The sequence below is a fragment of the Lissotriton vulgaris genome, chromosome 2_1, assembly GCF_964263255.1.
Source record: "Lissotriton vulgaris chromosome 2_1, aLisVul1.2, whole genome shotgun sequence".
NCBI classification, from domain to species: Eukaryota; Metazoa; Chordata; class Amphibia; order Caudata; family Salamandridae; genus Lissotriton; species Lissotriton vulgaris.
This window is the reverse complement of record NC_141687.1, coordinates 1,852,955,903-1,852,969,387: the sequence shown is the minus strand read 5'-3', so window position 1 is coordinate 1,852,969,387 and position 13,485 is coordinate 1,852,955,903. Positions and strand designations below refer to the sequence as shown.

At 44.5% G+C, this 13,485-nt stretch overlaps 1 protein-coding gene across 1 annotated transcript in view; it reads right to left on the bottom strand.

The window, feature by feature from the left end:
• IGDCC4 (immunoglobulin superfamily DCC subclass member 4) overlaps window positions 1-13,485 on the bottom strand; it is a 732,192-nt gene that overhangs the window by 41,110 nt on the left and 677,597 nt on the right. The window contains exon 18 of the mRNA XM_086958027.1: window positions 4,409-4,643. Coding sequence (XP_086814153.1) covers window positions 4,409-4,643 — 235 coding nt within the window. The remainder of the gene's footprint in view (window positions 1-4,408; window positions 4,644-13,485) is intronic.

The following is a 13,485-nucleotide window of genomic DNA, read 5'->3' as shown; positions in this document are numbered from 1 at the left end:
TTTTTGAGAAACATACAGTGATAACAATTTCCAAAGGAAATCATCTTTTTTGGGGGAGCGGTAGTTACACAGTTTTAGTCAGAAATAAATAGTTGTTTAACAAAATACATTAAAAGAAGATGTTTACTATTTTCGGGGGAAAAGGCAGTGAAATATATAACCAACCACTAACATTAGAAGAGATATTAATGGCAGGGTAGAGAGCCGTCTCCTGGAGCTGGGCAAATTGCGACGAATGATCTACGTCAGAGGGCGGAACCATCTTGGTGGTAATCTTCAATGAAGGCAGGTGATGAAGCAAACCACCCTGGATAGAGAACTCTAGGATCCGGGAATCTAAATCCGCCCTCTGATAAGCCATTGGTATTATGAGGATTTGTACAACCATGCACCGCAAACAGCTGCTCATTGGCTACACCTACACAGAACAGGGTGTACTCCACTAAGGTTATATGTTTCCTGTCAAAACTACTGGAGTCGTACAACATGGTTGTCAAAACTCCCTTCACCCTGTCCATTTTTCATCGGTCTTACGATAGTTTGTTACCTCTTCCTATATAATTTACTGCAGGATGACATCGCTGAATATGGGAAAAAGATTCTGTTTTTTGTTAATTTAAATGACAAATTTCAGGCATTCATTTAATTCTTAAGTCATCAATTATGTACGCCTATTATGAGAATCAAAAGAGATAGAAAGAGGGGTGGGGAGAGAAAGTGCGCTGCTTTGCAATGCTGACCCTCACAGAGGGCATCGCTGGACTTCACTGTCACACCCAGGGGGCCACTGTTGACGCCATTATTCGAATATTGAGGTCCTTAATGAGCGCTCTCTTCCTGTGGCCTCGGCTCTGAGCCTTCCTTCCTGCTGCAGGACTGGACTGAACACTCTCTCTTCCACCTGTGAGGCAGTGCTATCTAATCTGTGTGCTGGCTCATTACAGGAAAACACAAACACTACTCCTGTGGCTGGTTTTGGGCACAGCCAGTTAATGTTTTCAATGTTTCCTGAGTGGCATGTGTTGGGTAGCAGTGACAGGGGAGTGTCATTACAGATGGAAGTCTCTATGAGAGGCGTACGTGACCTAGGAATGCTGTGGTATGAATGGTAGTGTGATTATGGAAGCGTGGCATGGTTTGATTGGTAGTTGTTGTTACTAGTGGATGGGTGCAGGGATGACGGCAGGTTGCTTGTGCTGGAGATTTTGATGCTGGTGTTGATCTGATTGAAGGTAGTGAAAAGAGTAGTGTTACGGAAGACTGTTAAATGCAAATTTGACCTGCAATCCAATGAAGGTGAACCAAGTTTTAAGGTGGTTTGCAATGAATCCTGACACACAGTCACTAACACCTGTAGGAAAGTGTTTTTCTGTTGGAGTAACCCCCCCCCCCAACCCCCCCCCCCCACACACACTTTTTGTCAGACTACTGATGCACTTTTTTCTTGGTGTGCCCTGGGTCCCTGCCAATCAGGTTCCCAGGGCCAGTGTTTTTCCCCCAAAACTAACCCAATTGGCATCTCTGGCCATATATCAGCCCCTGGTAAATGGTACCACAGGTACCCAGTGCACTGTGACCAGAGAAGACCCTAAGGGCTGCAGCACTTATTGTGCCACCCTTAGAGGCCCTGTACCCTGACACTCACACACTGCCTTTGAAGGCTACGTGTCTTGGTGTAGAACAAAGTGAAGAGTCGACATGGCACACATCCCTGTGTGCCAGGTCCACAAACGACTGCCCTGGCATACATCAGTCACCCATCTAGCTGGGTGCCCAATGCCAGTGGTGAGGTTACAGGGGCATGAGCCCTGTACTCCTACAGTACCCAGGTACATACCTGGGTACTGCAAGTGCAGTGCAATCAAGAGTATATGGTGCTGGGAGTTTGTCATTACCAACTCCACAGCACCATAATGGCTACACTGAAGACTGGGAAGTTTGTTATCAAACTTCTAAGCACATTAAAACAACACTGATGCCAGTGTGGGATTTAATGTAAAATGCACCACAGAGGGCACCTTAGAGATGCCCACTGAAACCCGACCAACTTCCAGTGACCTGACTGAGTGGCTGCCTAGGCTGCCACCACAAGACATTTTTCTGGACCGCTGGGTCGAGAGGTTGTTGCTCTCAGGGGCCTGAAACAATGCACATCCTGGGACGAGGTGCCAAGCCTCCTCCCCCAGGATGTACAGGGTTCACGAACGAGAAGCTTTAAAGGCATAATGCCTTTGTGAGCCTTTCCGGACCACTTGCTGTACTCAGCAACTGGTCCCCACTTGTTCTACCCGCCCCCCCCCCTCACTTTGGGCGGGAGACCCGGTGGGAAAAACAAAGTGAGGAAGAGAGGTGTGCCCACCTCTGCCAACTCCACCCCTAATGTGGGGGAGTCTAGGTGAAGCACAACCTCGAGTCCCCGCCATCTTGAGGATGGGGTGACTCAGCCAACCAGTGACACGCTCCTGCCCCCCTCCCACTGGAGAGTGGCAGAATAGGGGGTGTACCCACACCAGGGAAGGGACACTTGGGTCCCTGACCTTTACCTACCTGTAACGCCCCTAAATTTAGTATTTAGGGGCACCCTGAACCTTCCTTCCTAAGATCCAGCAACCATGAGAACGAGAAGAAGGACGAAAAGCTGTGCAGAGCTAACAGGAGGACGACGTCCACTGTCTTAGCCCCAGCCCTACAGGCCCTTCTCCCCTCGAACCTGCTCCTGTGAAGCCCCGGCGTGTTCAGCGGCCAGCAACCTCAAAAACCCCAGAGGACCTGCCTGCATTCACCCTCCCAGCTGTTTCTCCCGTGAACACCGGACGTGTTTGAACTGCAGCTTCTGGTGCCAGCCAGAAACCGCAAATCCAGCCCACTTGGAACCGGCAACCCGGCACGAGTTAGAGTGAACAAACACCATGAGGAGGTCCCCCCGGCAATCCTGAACCGAGATCCGGCGACCCCTGACCTGCCTCAAGCCTCCAGACAATGCCTGCAGCCTCAATCCAGAGAATCCCCCCTACTGTGACCAGAGCGGGTAAGAAAATCTGACGTCCCAAGGCACCCCTGCACCAGACGCCCCACCGCCTTGTGTGACCAACCTAGTGGTGCCTAACCAACCCTCTACATCCCTACTTACTCCTCGAAGTGTTGGTCGCTCCAGGAAGAGCCTGCAGTGTTTCTTTGTCCCGGAGAATCTCCATTGAAATCAACAGGGCACCTGAACTCAAAACAGCACCCTGCACCCGGCCGCCCTAGTGCCGCTGAGGGTACCCATTTTGTGCTAACTTGGTCCCCAACTTGCCCTGAGCTTAAACCCTGAAGCCTTGCTCCCACAACCCTGTGGCCTGCTTGCCAGCCACCACCAACCGGAGCCCCCTATTCTCCCTAGGATAACATTGGGTCTCAACACTCTGCACCCGGCCGCCCGAGTGCCGCTGAGGGTGCAACAACAGTGCATCACTGACCCTGGGAGACCCCTAAGTCTAACCCCAGAACCCTAACTCAAAAGACCGATTATTTACTTCAAACCGATAACTACATTTTCCTCAAAGGATAACATTGACACTTTTTCTCCCAAAAAGTTTCAGAGTCGCCTTTTGAAAACTACAAATATTACTTAAAAATGAGCCGAATAACTAAAACGCATTTTCTCAACTGTTTTCAGGAAATGTACCAGTGCTGAATCTAGGATCCAGCACTGAGTAAGAAAAAGTATTGTTAACCTAACTTACCTGCTAAATGAATTCCTCCCATAGGATAACACTGGCGATTCTATGTGACAAGGTTTCGAAGTGTCAACTTTTGAAATGCAATATTATTCTATAAAAATCGTGCCTTTAACCAAAACGCATTTACTCACCTGTTTTCAGGAAATGTCCCAGGGCTGAATCTAGGATCCAGTCCTGTGTTAGCAAAAGTAATCTGAAAAGTAATTAACTGCATTTTACTTAAAAAGCCCATTTATTCGAATGTACTATACCTGCAATGTGTTGCAAACTGCTTACTTAAAACTGTAACCAAAACCAGTATTAATTACACTGCAATTTTGAACTTTGTTCATACAAGTAATTTACTACTGCAAAGTATTTTTATGCTTACCTGTACCAGGCTTGCTTGGTTCTAGAAATAAAACAACAGTATAATCTTTATACAAAACAATTGGCCTAGAGTTCAGTTCTTGAGTGTGTGAATCCATTTGCTGACTGAGTGTGTACATCAAATGCTTTACACTGTCCTCTGATACTGCCTTACTGCTCGACCATGCTACCACTTTAGAGAGTAAGGTTCTATCTAACTTTAGCCTCTGCCAAACCTCTGGAGACCCTTGGACTCTATATACACTGTACCTCACTTTGGTGCAGTATATATAGAGCCAGTTTCTTTCACCACCACACTTTATCAAAAGTAGATGTACCTTTAACTTAACGAGCACGTCATCTTCTGGATGGCCTGCGCTGGCCGGTGTGTGCCCCTCAGACAGCTCAGTGATTTCCGTTGGTGTCGGGCATACTTCTTCAGCCCGAGGAGGCATGAGAGATTCCAGCTCGTGTGAATTTGAACTGGTGCCCTGGGTCCCCACGCTCTGCCTTCCCCGGTGGCAATAGGATGGGGTTCCAGATACCTGGGGTTCCAATCCCACTGTGCTCTCTCTAGAGAAGAAAAAACAGAAATGCTCAATTAGGGTGATCACCTTCCATCACAGCCCAGACAAAAAAGCTCAACATATTTTAAAATAGCTAATTGAAAAAAAGGCTAGGTTATGAAATGCGCTTGAAGGTGGTTGTTTGAAGCGTAAACTGTTTAAGAGTTAGGAATAAAGAGAGAGCCAGAAGTGGGGGCAGGTCTTTCAGGTATCTTGCACCAAAGCATTGGAAATTCTTGTCAATTAGGTTCAGAAGAGAGGATAACCTTGCCAATTTTAGTAAATCACTTAAAACCTCTCGTTTCCCTAAGTTTTAAAACTCTTTTAGCTTTCTAATTCACTTCCTTCAATAGCTCTCGGAAGCTCTTTTTGGGTAGCTATGCACTTTATAAACCCTGAAGAATAGAATAGTTCTATCTGCCCTTGCTAACATCACTTCGTTGATCAAACCTGCTCACTGCCATGCTTCTAAAGGCACGAGAGTCGGACACATGCCCATTTTTCTTTAATGGTCCGGCTTGACAGCGCAGCTGTCGCCAAACAATAATGTGCGAACACTCGGCAAGGTGCTTAAGCTCCACTCATAAGTTGGGAGCCAGGAGTCCATGTTATGATTAAGCAACTGTTGTGTGATTACACAAAACAGGGATCGCTCTCCACACAGCTGTGATCATTTTGTTTATTTATCCAGCTGCCGAGGTAGAAGTTTCAGGGGCACACAAATGCTATTAGGTTGTCTTAGACAACTAGATAATTTATGGAGCTTTTCTCTGGCATGAGCACAGATGGGAGGAGGGCAGTCATTAACCTACATGGAGTTTTAGGTCCGGCATTACAGTGCAACTGTCACCTGACCTTTTAACCTAAACCAATATTATTCTACAGTTCTTTGCTTCAACACAAACACATATCTACTCTTACGCTAGCTACGTGAAATACTCACATTACCATCCACCATTGTTTTAAAGCCAGACACTTCAGATCACTTCCACTTTAAACAAGCATTGGCATTGCCAACAAGGCTTGTTTAAAGTGTCAGTACTTCATATCCATTGTAATGAGAAGGCCAAGCAAAACAAAATCTAGAGTTTCTCATCAATACAAAGACAACAACAACTAAATAACCAATACTACACCTGTCACTTTCGATACAATTAAATTAATGGACCTACTTATGGGACCATTTACAAAATATCACACCTAAATCACTTAACGACATTTCAAATGGACACAGTTCAGTTGGTTTAAGTGATATTGAAACATCGATGGGAGGCAAGCCACCCTTCATCTGGGTCCTAAACGTAGCTCTTGAGATGGCCAATCTGGACAAGGAGGTAGGGGAGGGGTTACACTGGAAAGGGTGGAGTCTCTTTGGGGGAGGCTCAGAGAATTTTCCAATCAGAGGTAAACGTGGACTGCCACAGAATAGAGGCGGCAGAAACCAAGGTCTGGCAATATTCTTAGGTACAGTTGGGTGTTGTCCGCGTTTTGCATGTCTGATCTGCAGGGTCTGTGTTGGGGCTCCAAGACATTGAGTATCATCAGTGAGCCTCTCGAGCCATGAAGAGACCCAGAAGTACCATTCGAAGAAAGTGATATCTGCTGTTGAGGGAGAACGTGAATCAATGCATCACCTCAAACCCCAACTCCAGGAGAGAGGGTGCTAATGGTGGATTTGTGTATGACTGTGTGTAGAGTAATACTACTCTAACCAAGAATTCTCTCTGTTGGCAGTTGCTGTTTTCTTTCCTGAGCTACTGAAACTGTACCGGTTCTCTGTTAAATTCATTAATATAAACATAATGGTGTGCTTAATCCTCATTCACTAGTGGAGCCGCAATCCAGCATCCGGATTCCACTTGCTGTGTTTAGAACCACCTTATCTGTGATTGCGTTATTATTATGATCCTCCATAGATGTCAGTGCTTCAGTTTGTGTCACTTGGAGACATCCAGAGAATCAATATTTGTGTTGGCAGTTTAATTTCAAGTGCCGAGGGGTGTTTGAAGGATAGAACAAAAGAAGGTCAGGTTCCAGGCACAACAATTTCATCTACGCAGTCCTGATGAGTCACATGTATGTTTTATGCATTGATGCACATAGTATTGGTAGCCATTTTGAGGCGGTCTGCTTAATGCTCTCTGTACCAGGGAGCTATTCCCCTTACGGCAGTGATATACCACCACTGCCAGGGACGGCATATAAAATTTGCAGTGATAGGTGCTCAACAGCGACTGTACAGGTGAGCACGGCAATTATGTGTGATTATTTTGGGAATTTGGCTATATAAAGAACACAGATATTCTCTTGTGGATGGTCTGGACATAACTAGCAGCATATCAGCAAAACAAATTGCTTTCAACCATATTCACATGGCAACAAGGAAGGAGTCACACAACCACCTCCACCACTGCCGCTTACCAGCCGTTTCGGGAACTCAATCTCTGACCTGGTAACAATGGAACAAGGCCTTTCAGGCTGACTTTCCTGACTTTAATGGGGATATTTTTGCTTCTAAAAAGATAACTGCTCCGTTTGTCCATAACCTAGTGTTGCAAGTAAGAAATAACAGAAGACTCAACTTGAGGTAAGGGAGAGCTTCTTTATTCCAATCATCCACTCTCCTCAACACACAGTGAAATCTTCGTGAACATTCTAAATCAAGCTCTAGGAGGAAAGTTCTAAGTGGAACAAAAGGGAAGGGGAGAGGGAAGGAACCAAGGAAAAGGATGAGGAAAAGAGGTAAATTACAACACATCTACCTTCCTAGGGAAGAAGGGAACATGGCAAGAATTGAAGAAGGTTACAATACATTATAACATATATGGATAAGATGCTTAGGAAATGTCAACCAGTCTATCACCACTTCAATCAAGTCTGTCCATTATCTAGGCGGACCACATTCTTGTTAGATCTTATTACACTCTGGGAGGGCAGGTATTTGCTCAGACCTGGTTGTACATGGGTAGGTTTCTTTATCACTTCAGGTGTGTTGAGATGGAAATCATGATCTTTGACTCCGTGTTTCCGGTCATACCAACTCTTGTATTTCTTTTGATGTTGTTGGGTTTTCATTTGGCTTAACTCATGGTTGGGATTTACCATCCTACTCCCTTCCAACCACTGGGGGTTCATGTTAGTGCAACGTTCTCTTCCTCTTAGCATTACAAAAGGAGAGACCCTGTGATAAGATTAGGTGTGGTGTGGAATGACCAAATGCATTCTTTCAAGGATTCTTCGATCTAGAGGTTATTGGTGATGGCTAATTGGATGTGATCTTTCCACCATCCCGTTGGCCTTGGGACAATAGAGTGCCGTTTTTTCATGTTTTATATTTAACTTGACAAGAAAGTCTTTCATCATTTCAGAGGTGAATTGCACCCTATTGTCCGTAACTAGGGTTGCTGGAATGCCTTCAAAGCAAAATATATTCTCCAAAAAGGAGATGAGGTTGTTTGTATTGGTGGTTGGTGTAAACTTAAAATTGATCCAATGAGAAGTGTAGTCAATGAGAACAAACATGAACCTCTTTTTGGGGTCCAACACTTCCAATGGACCAATAATGTCTATGGCAAACATGGTCCACGGTATCTCTGGAGCTTCAACAGGCATAGGGGAAATTTTCGTAACACTTTGCTCTTGTCACTTTTAGCACAACTGGTACATCTTTTACTTTCACTTCTACTAGAGAATCCATCCTTGGAAACCAAAAACAACTTCTGAGTTTGTTTTTTGTGAGGCTCCTGCCTAAATGCCCCTCGTGGGCAAGATCAATTATTTTATCCCTAAGGTCTTTGGGTGGAACAATCTTTCCATAACGGTATATTCTGTTTGACATGAAGGATAGTTCATATCTTACTTCCCAAAATTCTTTAATGGATCAGGGACTTGAGACCGATTCTCAGGCCAGCCCTTGAGGATGAAGTCTTTGAGAGTGTCCATATCTTTGTCATTGTTCATACTCTCTTCCCATTCTTCTTTGGATAGGGATGGAAGATGAGTGGACAATATGGGTACGTCTAGTTGATCTTCGGGAATACTGACACTGAGAGGGGACCTAGATAAATAGTCTGCGACTACATTCTCAGGTCCGGGCAAATATTCCATTTTGAAGCAGTAATTCTCTAACCGTAACACTAATTTCATGATGCGGGGAGATTTATTGTTATTTATTGATGAGAACATGAAGGTTAAAGGCTTGTGGTCCGTGCGTATGGTGAATTTGGTAATCCATAAGTAGAATTTAAAGTGAATCACCGCCCAGAAGAATGCTAACGCTTCCCTCTCAATGACAGAATAATTGCATTCTGAGGGAGTAAGGGACCGGGAGGTGAACGCCATTATGGGTTCACCCTTTTCATCTCTTTGTGAAAGAGTCGCCCCCAGCCCTTTATTGGAAGCATCTGTAGTTAGCAGAGTTTTCTTTTCATGATCAAAAGGCCCTACGGCTGGTGAATCCAGGATTTGTTTTTTTATTGCATCAATCATCTTGTTGCTTTTCTTTTCCCATGTGAATTCATTGTGTTTTTTTAAAAGGTCACGTAACCCATCACAGAGTTCAGCGAAATTCTTGAAAAACATTGACATGTACTCGGCCAGACCTAAGAAGGATTTTAATTCATCTTTGTTAGTCAGATATGGGGCTTCCTTGACTGCTTGGATTAAGCTGTATTTAGGTCTTAAACCTTCTTGAGAAATCGTATGCCCCAGGTAGTCGACTGAGTTACACATGTCAAGTTTTACTGTCAAACCAGCATCCGTGAGTCTTTTACACACTGAGTTAAGAACAGCATTATGTTCTTCCATGGTTGACCCATACATTAGTATGTCGTCCTGGAAGCATAAAGTATTTTTGATGTCTCCAAGAATTTGTTGCATAATCTTATGAAAAATTGTGCCGCGGAGGCTAGACCGAACAGCATCCTAATGAACACGCAGGTTCCAAAGGGAGAGGAAAGTGCCGTCAACGGCCTAGACTTCGGGTGCAATTCCACTTGATGGTAAGCCATTGAGAGGTCAATAACTAAAAAGAACTTCGCCTTGCCCATGGTGCTTAACATTTCATATATATTGGGTAAGGGAAACCTCTCCACCCATATATTTTCGTTTAGGCTGCGCAGGTCCACGCTTAGGAGGATACCTTGCCCATTGGCTCTGGACACTAACACTAAAGGTGCCAGGCACTCTGATGAATCTATGGGTTGCATGACTCCCATCTCACACAATTTGTCTAATTCTGCTTTGAGTGTCTCTCTCAACAAGAGAGGTACTGGACGGGTTTTGTGAACAATTGGTTTAGCCCCATGTCTGACTTTGATCTTGTGTTGAAAGTCCTTCAATTTTCCTAATTTGTCGGCAAATAGATCAGGAAAAGCATGGAGTAAGGAACTGTTGCCATTGGAAGCTTCTACTAGAATGACCTGGTCCTTGTTGTTGGGGTCTAGAATGATCCCGAGCTCTTTCTGGTGTTGCCATCCCAGGAGATTAGCCCCACTCTCGACCACATACACATTGCCTACCGTGGATCACCATTTGAAGACAATGTGGGCTGTCATCATGCCAACAAAAGGGATTGGGTCTTTGGTGTACCCTTCAGGTGAGATAAAAGGTTGGCTTAACTCCAACTTCATGCCACACACTAAATTCTCAAAGTCTGTAATATTGATGAGAGTGAACGGGGAATAGGAGTCTGCAAACATTTCTAAGGGCTTATTGTCGATATATACAGCACATTTGGGATAACTGAGTTTGGTAGACTCATCAACGTATTTTAACTAGAATACATATTTTGCAGGAGGTTCTTTTTCCCCATTAACCAATTTTACTGTACTATTATTTTCCCGATCTCTACAAACTCTGGTGAGGTGACCTCTTCTGTTACATTTTTTTGCATGTGAAGCTTCTCGCAGAACACAAAGGGCTATTGGCCAAATGGATGTTGCTGCCGCATCTATACATTTAAGACTACGACCTCCTCTAGTGGATCTTGAGGAAGGGACGTCTTTGGTAACTTCTTTGTTTTTTATTTTAAGTACTTCACTGTTTGAACTTTCTGCTTGGAAAAATGCTACAACTTCATCCTTTAATTTCATTTCTTTCATGCATTTGGCAGTATGTTCTATGGATTGTGCTAATGCTACTGCCGCTCTCAAAGATGGGTTTTTTGCAAGTAGTTTCTCTTGTACTCTTGTGCTGTTCGTGCACCTAACAAGTTGATCCCTTATAAGGGAATCATTAAGATCTCCAAACTCACATAATTGAGAGAGCCCTCTGAGTGCCGCAATATAATTCTTAATGGACACACTTTTTCCTTGCACTCTGCTGAAAAACGTATGACGCTCAAGGACAACATTGACTTGGTCCCCAAAATGAGCCTCCAATTTCATGAGAGTGATATCATACACATCAGAGTCATCATCATCTTCCAACTCAGGTTCAGTAAGTGTTTCATACACTTTGCGACCATGAACTCTTAAATTATGTAATAGAATGTGCTGTTTCTCATAGTAGAGAATTTATCTCCCCCCCATGGCAATGAGGTATGATTCAAATAATTTTATCCAGTCTTTCCAATGAATTTCAGGGAAGCCACAATCATTTAAAAATGAGGGTATCTGGTTTATACCAGGAGTGCCCAGGGTGGGACAGAGGAGAACAAGGAGCAGAAATGCTGTGGATATAAAGTGTAAGAGAGGCGAAGTGGAGTGCGTGTCACCGATGAGGAGGTTGACACACAGGAGAAATTATCCGATGGGGGGAAAAAATGTGTGTGTGGGGAACAAAGTTGCAATAACGCTATTGACCACAGGCACTGGAGTGCTGACAGAAGTTGAGAAGGCGTCGGTTCGAGGCCATTGACAAACAGGAAATGCAGAAATAGGATGCAGCTGGCTACTCATGTCAGCTACCACACACTGGTAATTACAGTACCTTCAGTCTCAATAAAGGTACAAATACGATGTGCCGTGAGGAAGATCAATGAAAGACCGCCACTGCTTAAGATTGCGGTGATTCGTGGTCCACACACAGGAGACAGGCATAGCGTATGAAGGGAAAGTCAGTTGAGTCAGGAAATGTGCAATGAAGGCGTCGGATCGAGGCCGCTGACAGAAACAGGAAGTGCAGAAATCAGATGCAGCCGGCTACGCAGGTCAGCCACCACAGGCTGATAATTACAGTACCTTCAGTCTCCACAATAAAGGTACATATACGATGTGCAGTGAGGAAGATCAACGCCAGACCGCCACTGCTTAGGAATGCGGGGAGATTCGCGGTCCACACACAGGAGACAGGAACAGCGTATGAAGGGAAAGTCAGTTGATTCAGAAAATGTGCCATGAGGAGATAAAAGCCGGTCGGCGACTGCTTAAGAATGCGGGAGTACTTCGCGGGCCACACAGGGGAGATATGCACAACGTGTGAGGGAACAAAAATCCATTGAATCAGCAAACTAGGCAGGGCTGAAATGTTAAACACCACAACGGATGATGTACTTGTGAGGGGGAAACACACTAATCCGAGTTCAGACGCTCAATAAAAAGAAAGCATTAAGGCAGTGCCACAGTGCATAAACAAACTGGATGAGCAGATCTGTGGGGGTGAAGGATGACGGTCCCAGCAGGAGACAATGCTGTGAGGAAGGCACATCGACAGTGCCCCTTAACTGGCAACGCAAAGAAAATCAAAAAAATGTGGCTATGCCACAATTCACCACAACAGTGGAACAGGGGACAAGGAGTGTGAAGAATGTAGATTCTTACAGGCCAGGTATCTGTGAGAAAAGCACCCTGTCAGCGCTGTCACACTGCTCCGCTCTGCACACTCGGACTAGCTTTCCAGAAGATGAAATCCTTTGAAAGCGTGGCTCTGGAATGATATAACAGTTCTCAACAGTGCTGGAAACCGATATCAGAAGACAAAGCAGCTTCCGTCAGGTTTCATATGATGCCAACGATGAAGTAATAAAATGACAGAGTTCTTAACTTCGGAGAGAGCAATGAAAGGGGAGATGATTGGCTGTCCCCTGCGCAGGATCGTCGCCAGATCCCATCCTTGTCGCCAGTGTTGCAAGTAAGAAATAACAGAAGACTCAACTTGAGGTAAGGGATAGCTTCTTTATTCCAATCATCCACTCTTCTCAACACGCAGTAAAATCTTCGTGAACATTCTAAATCAAGCTCTAGGCAGAACGTTGGAAATGGAACAAAAGGGAAGGGGAGAGGGAAGGAATCAAGGAAAAGGATGAGGAAAAGAGGTAAATTACAACACTTAGTATAAGTGAAGAAAGAGGTATGGTAGAGATTGTTGGTAGGTATGTCAACATCATTAAAGTTTAGACAAAAGGTTCAACCCTCGTAGGAAATCAGAAAGTTAAAGAAACAAGTTCCTTCAATGTGCACAACAGACACTGGGACCAGTTTATACCTTTGTGCTGTGGCGTCTGGTGAGATTTGAAAGTGGTAGAGCGTAAAAAATTATTCTACTGCACTGATGTAAGCGAGCGTAGCGAGTGAGCCCGAACAACCTACGGAAGGTTCGGGGGGATTCTGCCCCCGAGAAAAGTTTGAAAAAAGCATGGACAAATGGTTCATTTTCAAGCAAATTTGAGAAAGCAGGAGGGTTAATAAAGCAATTGTTAATTGCCTGGCTAATTTTCTGTCAAGCAGCATCATACCCCTGTACATCTCCCTTGGATGTTCATTGCCTTGCTATGTTCCCTGTCAAACACCAGCACAACCTTGTGTGTCTCTCTTCTATGTTCATCGCCTTCCAGGTGTATGAGTTAATTTTATAATTTGTATATGGTTTGCTGGTGTATAAGACTACTCATTAACTAATCCTGTTGTATA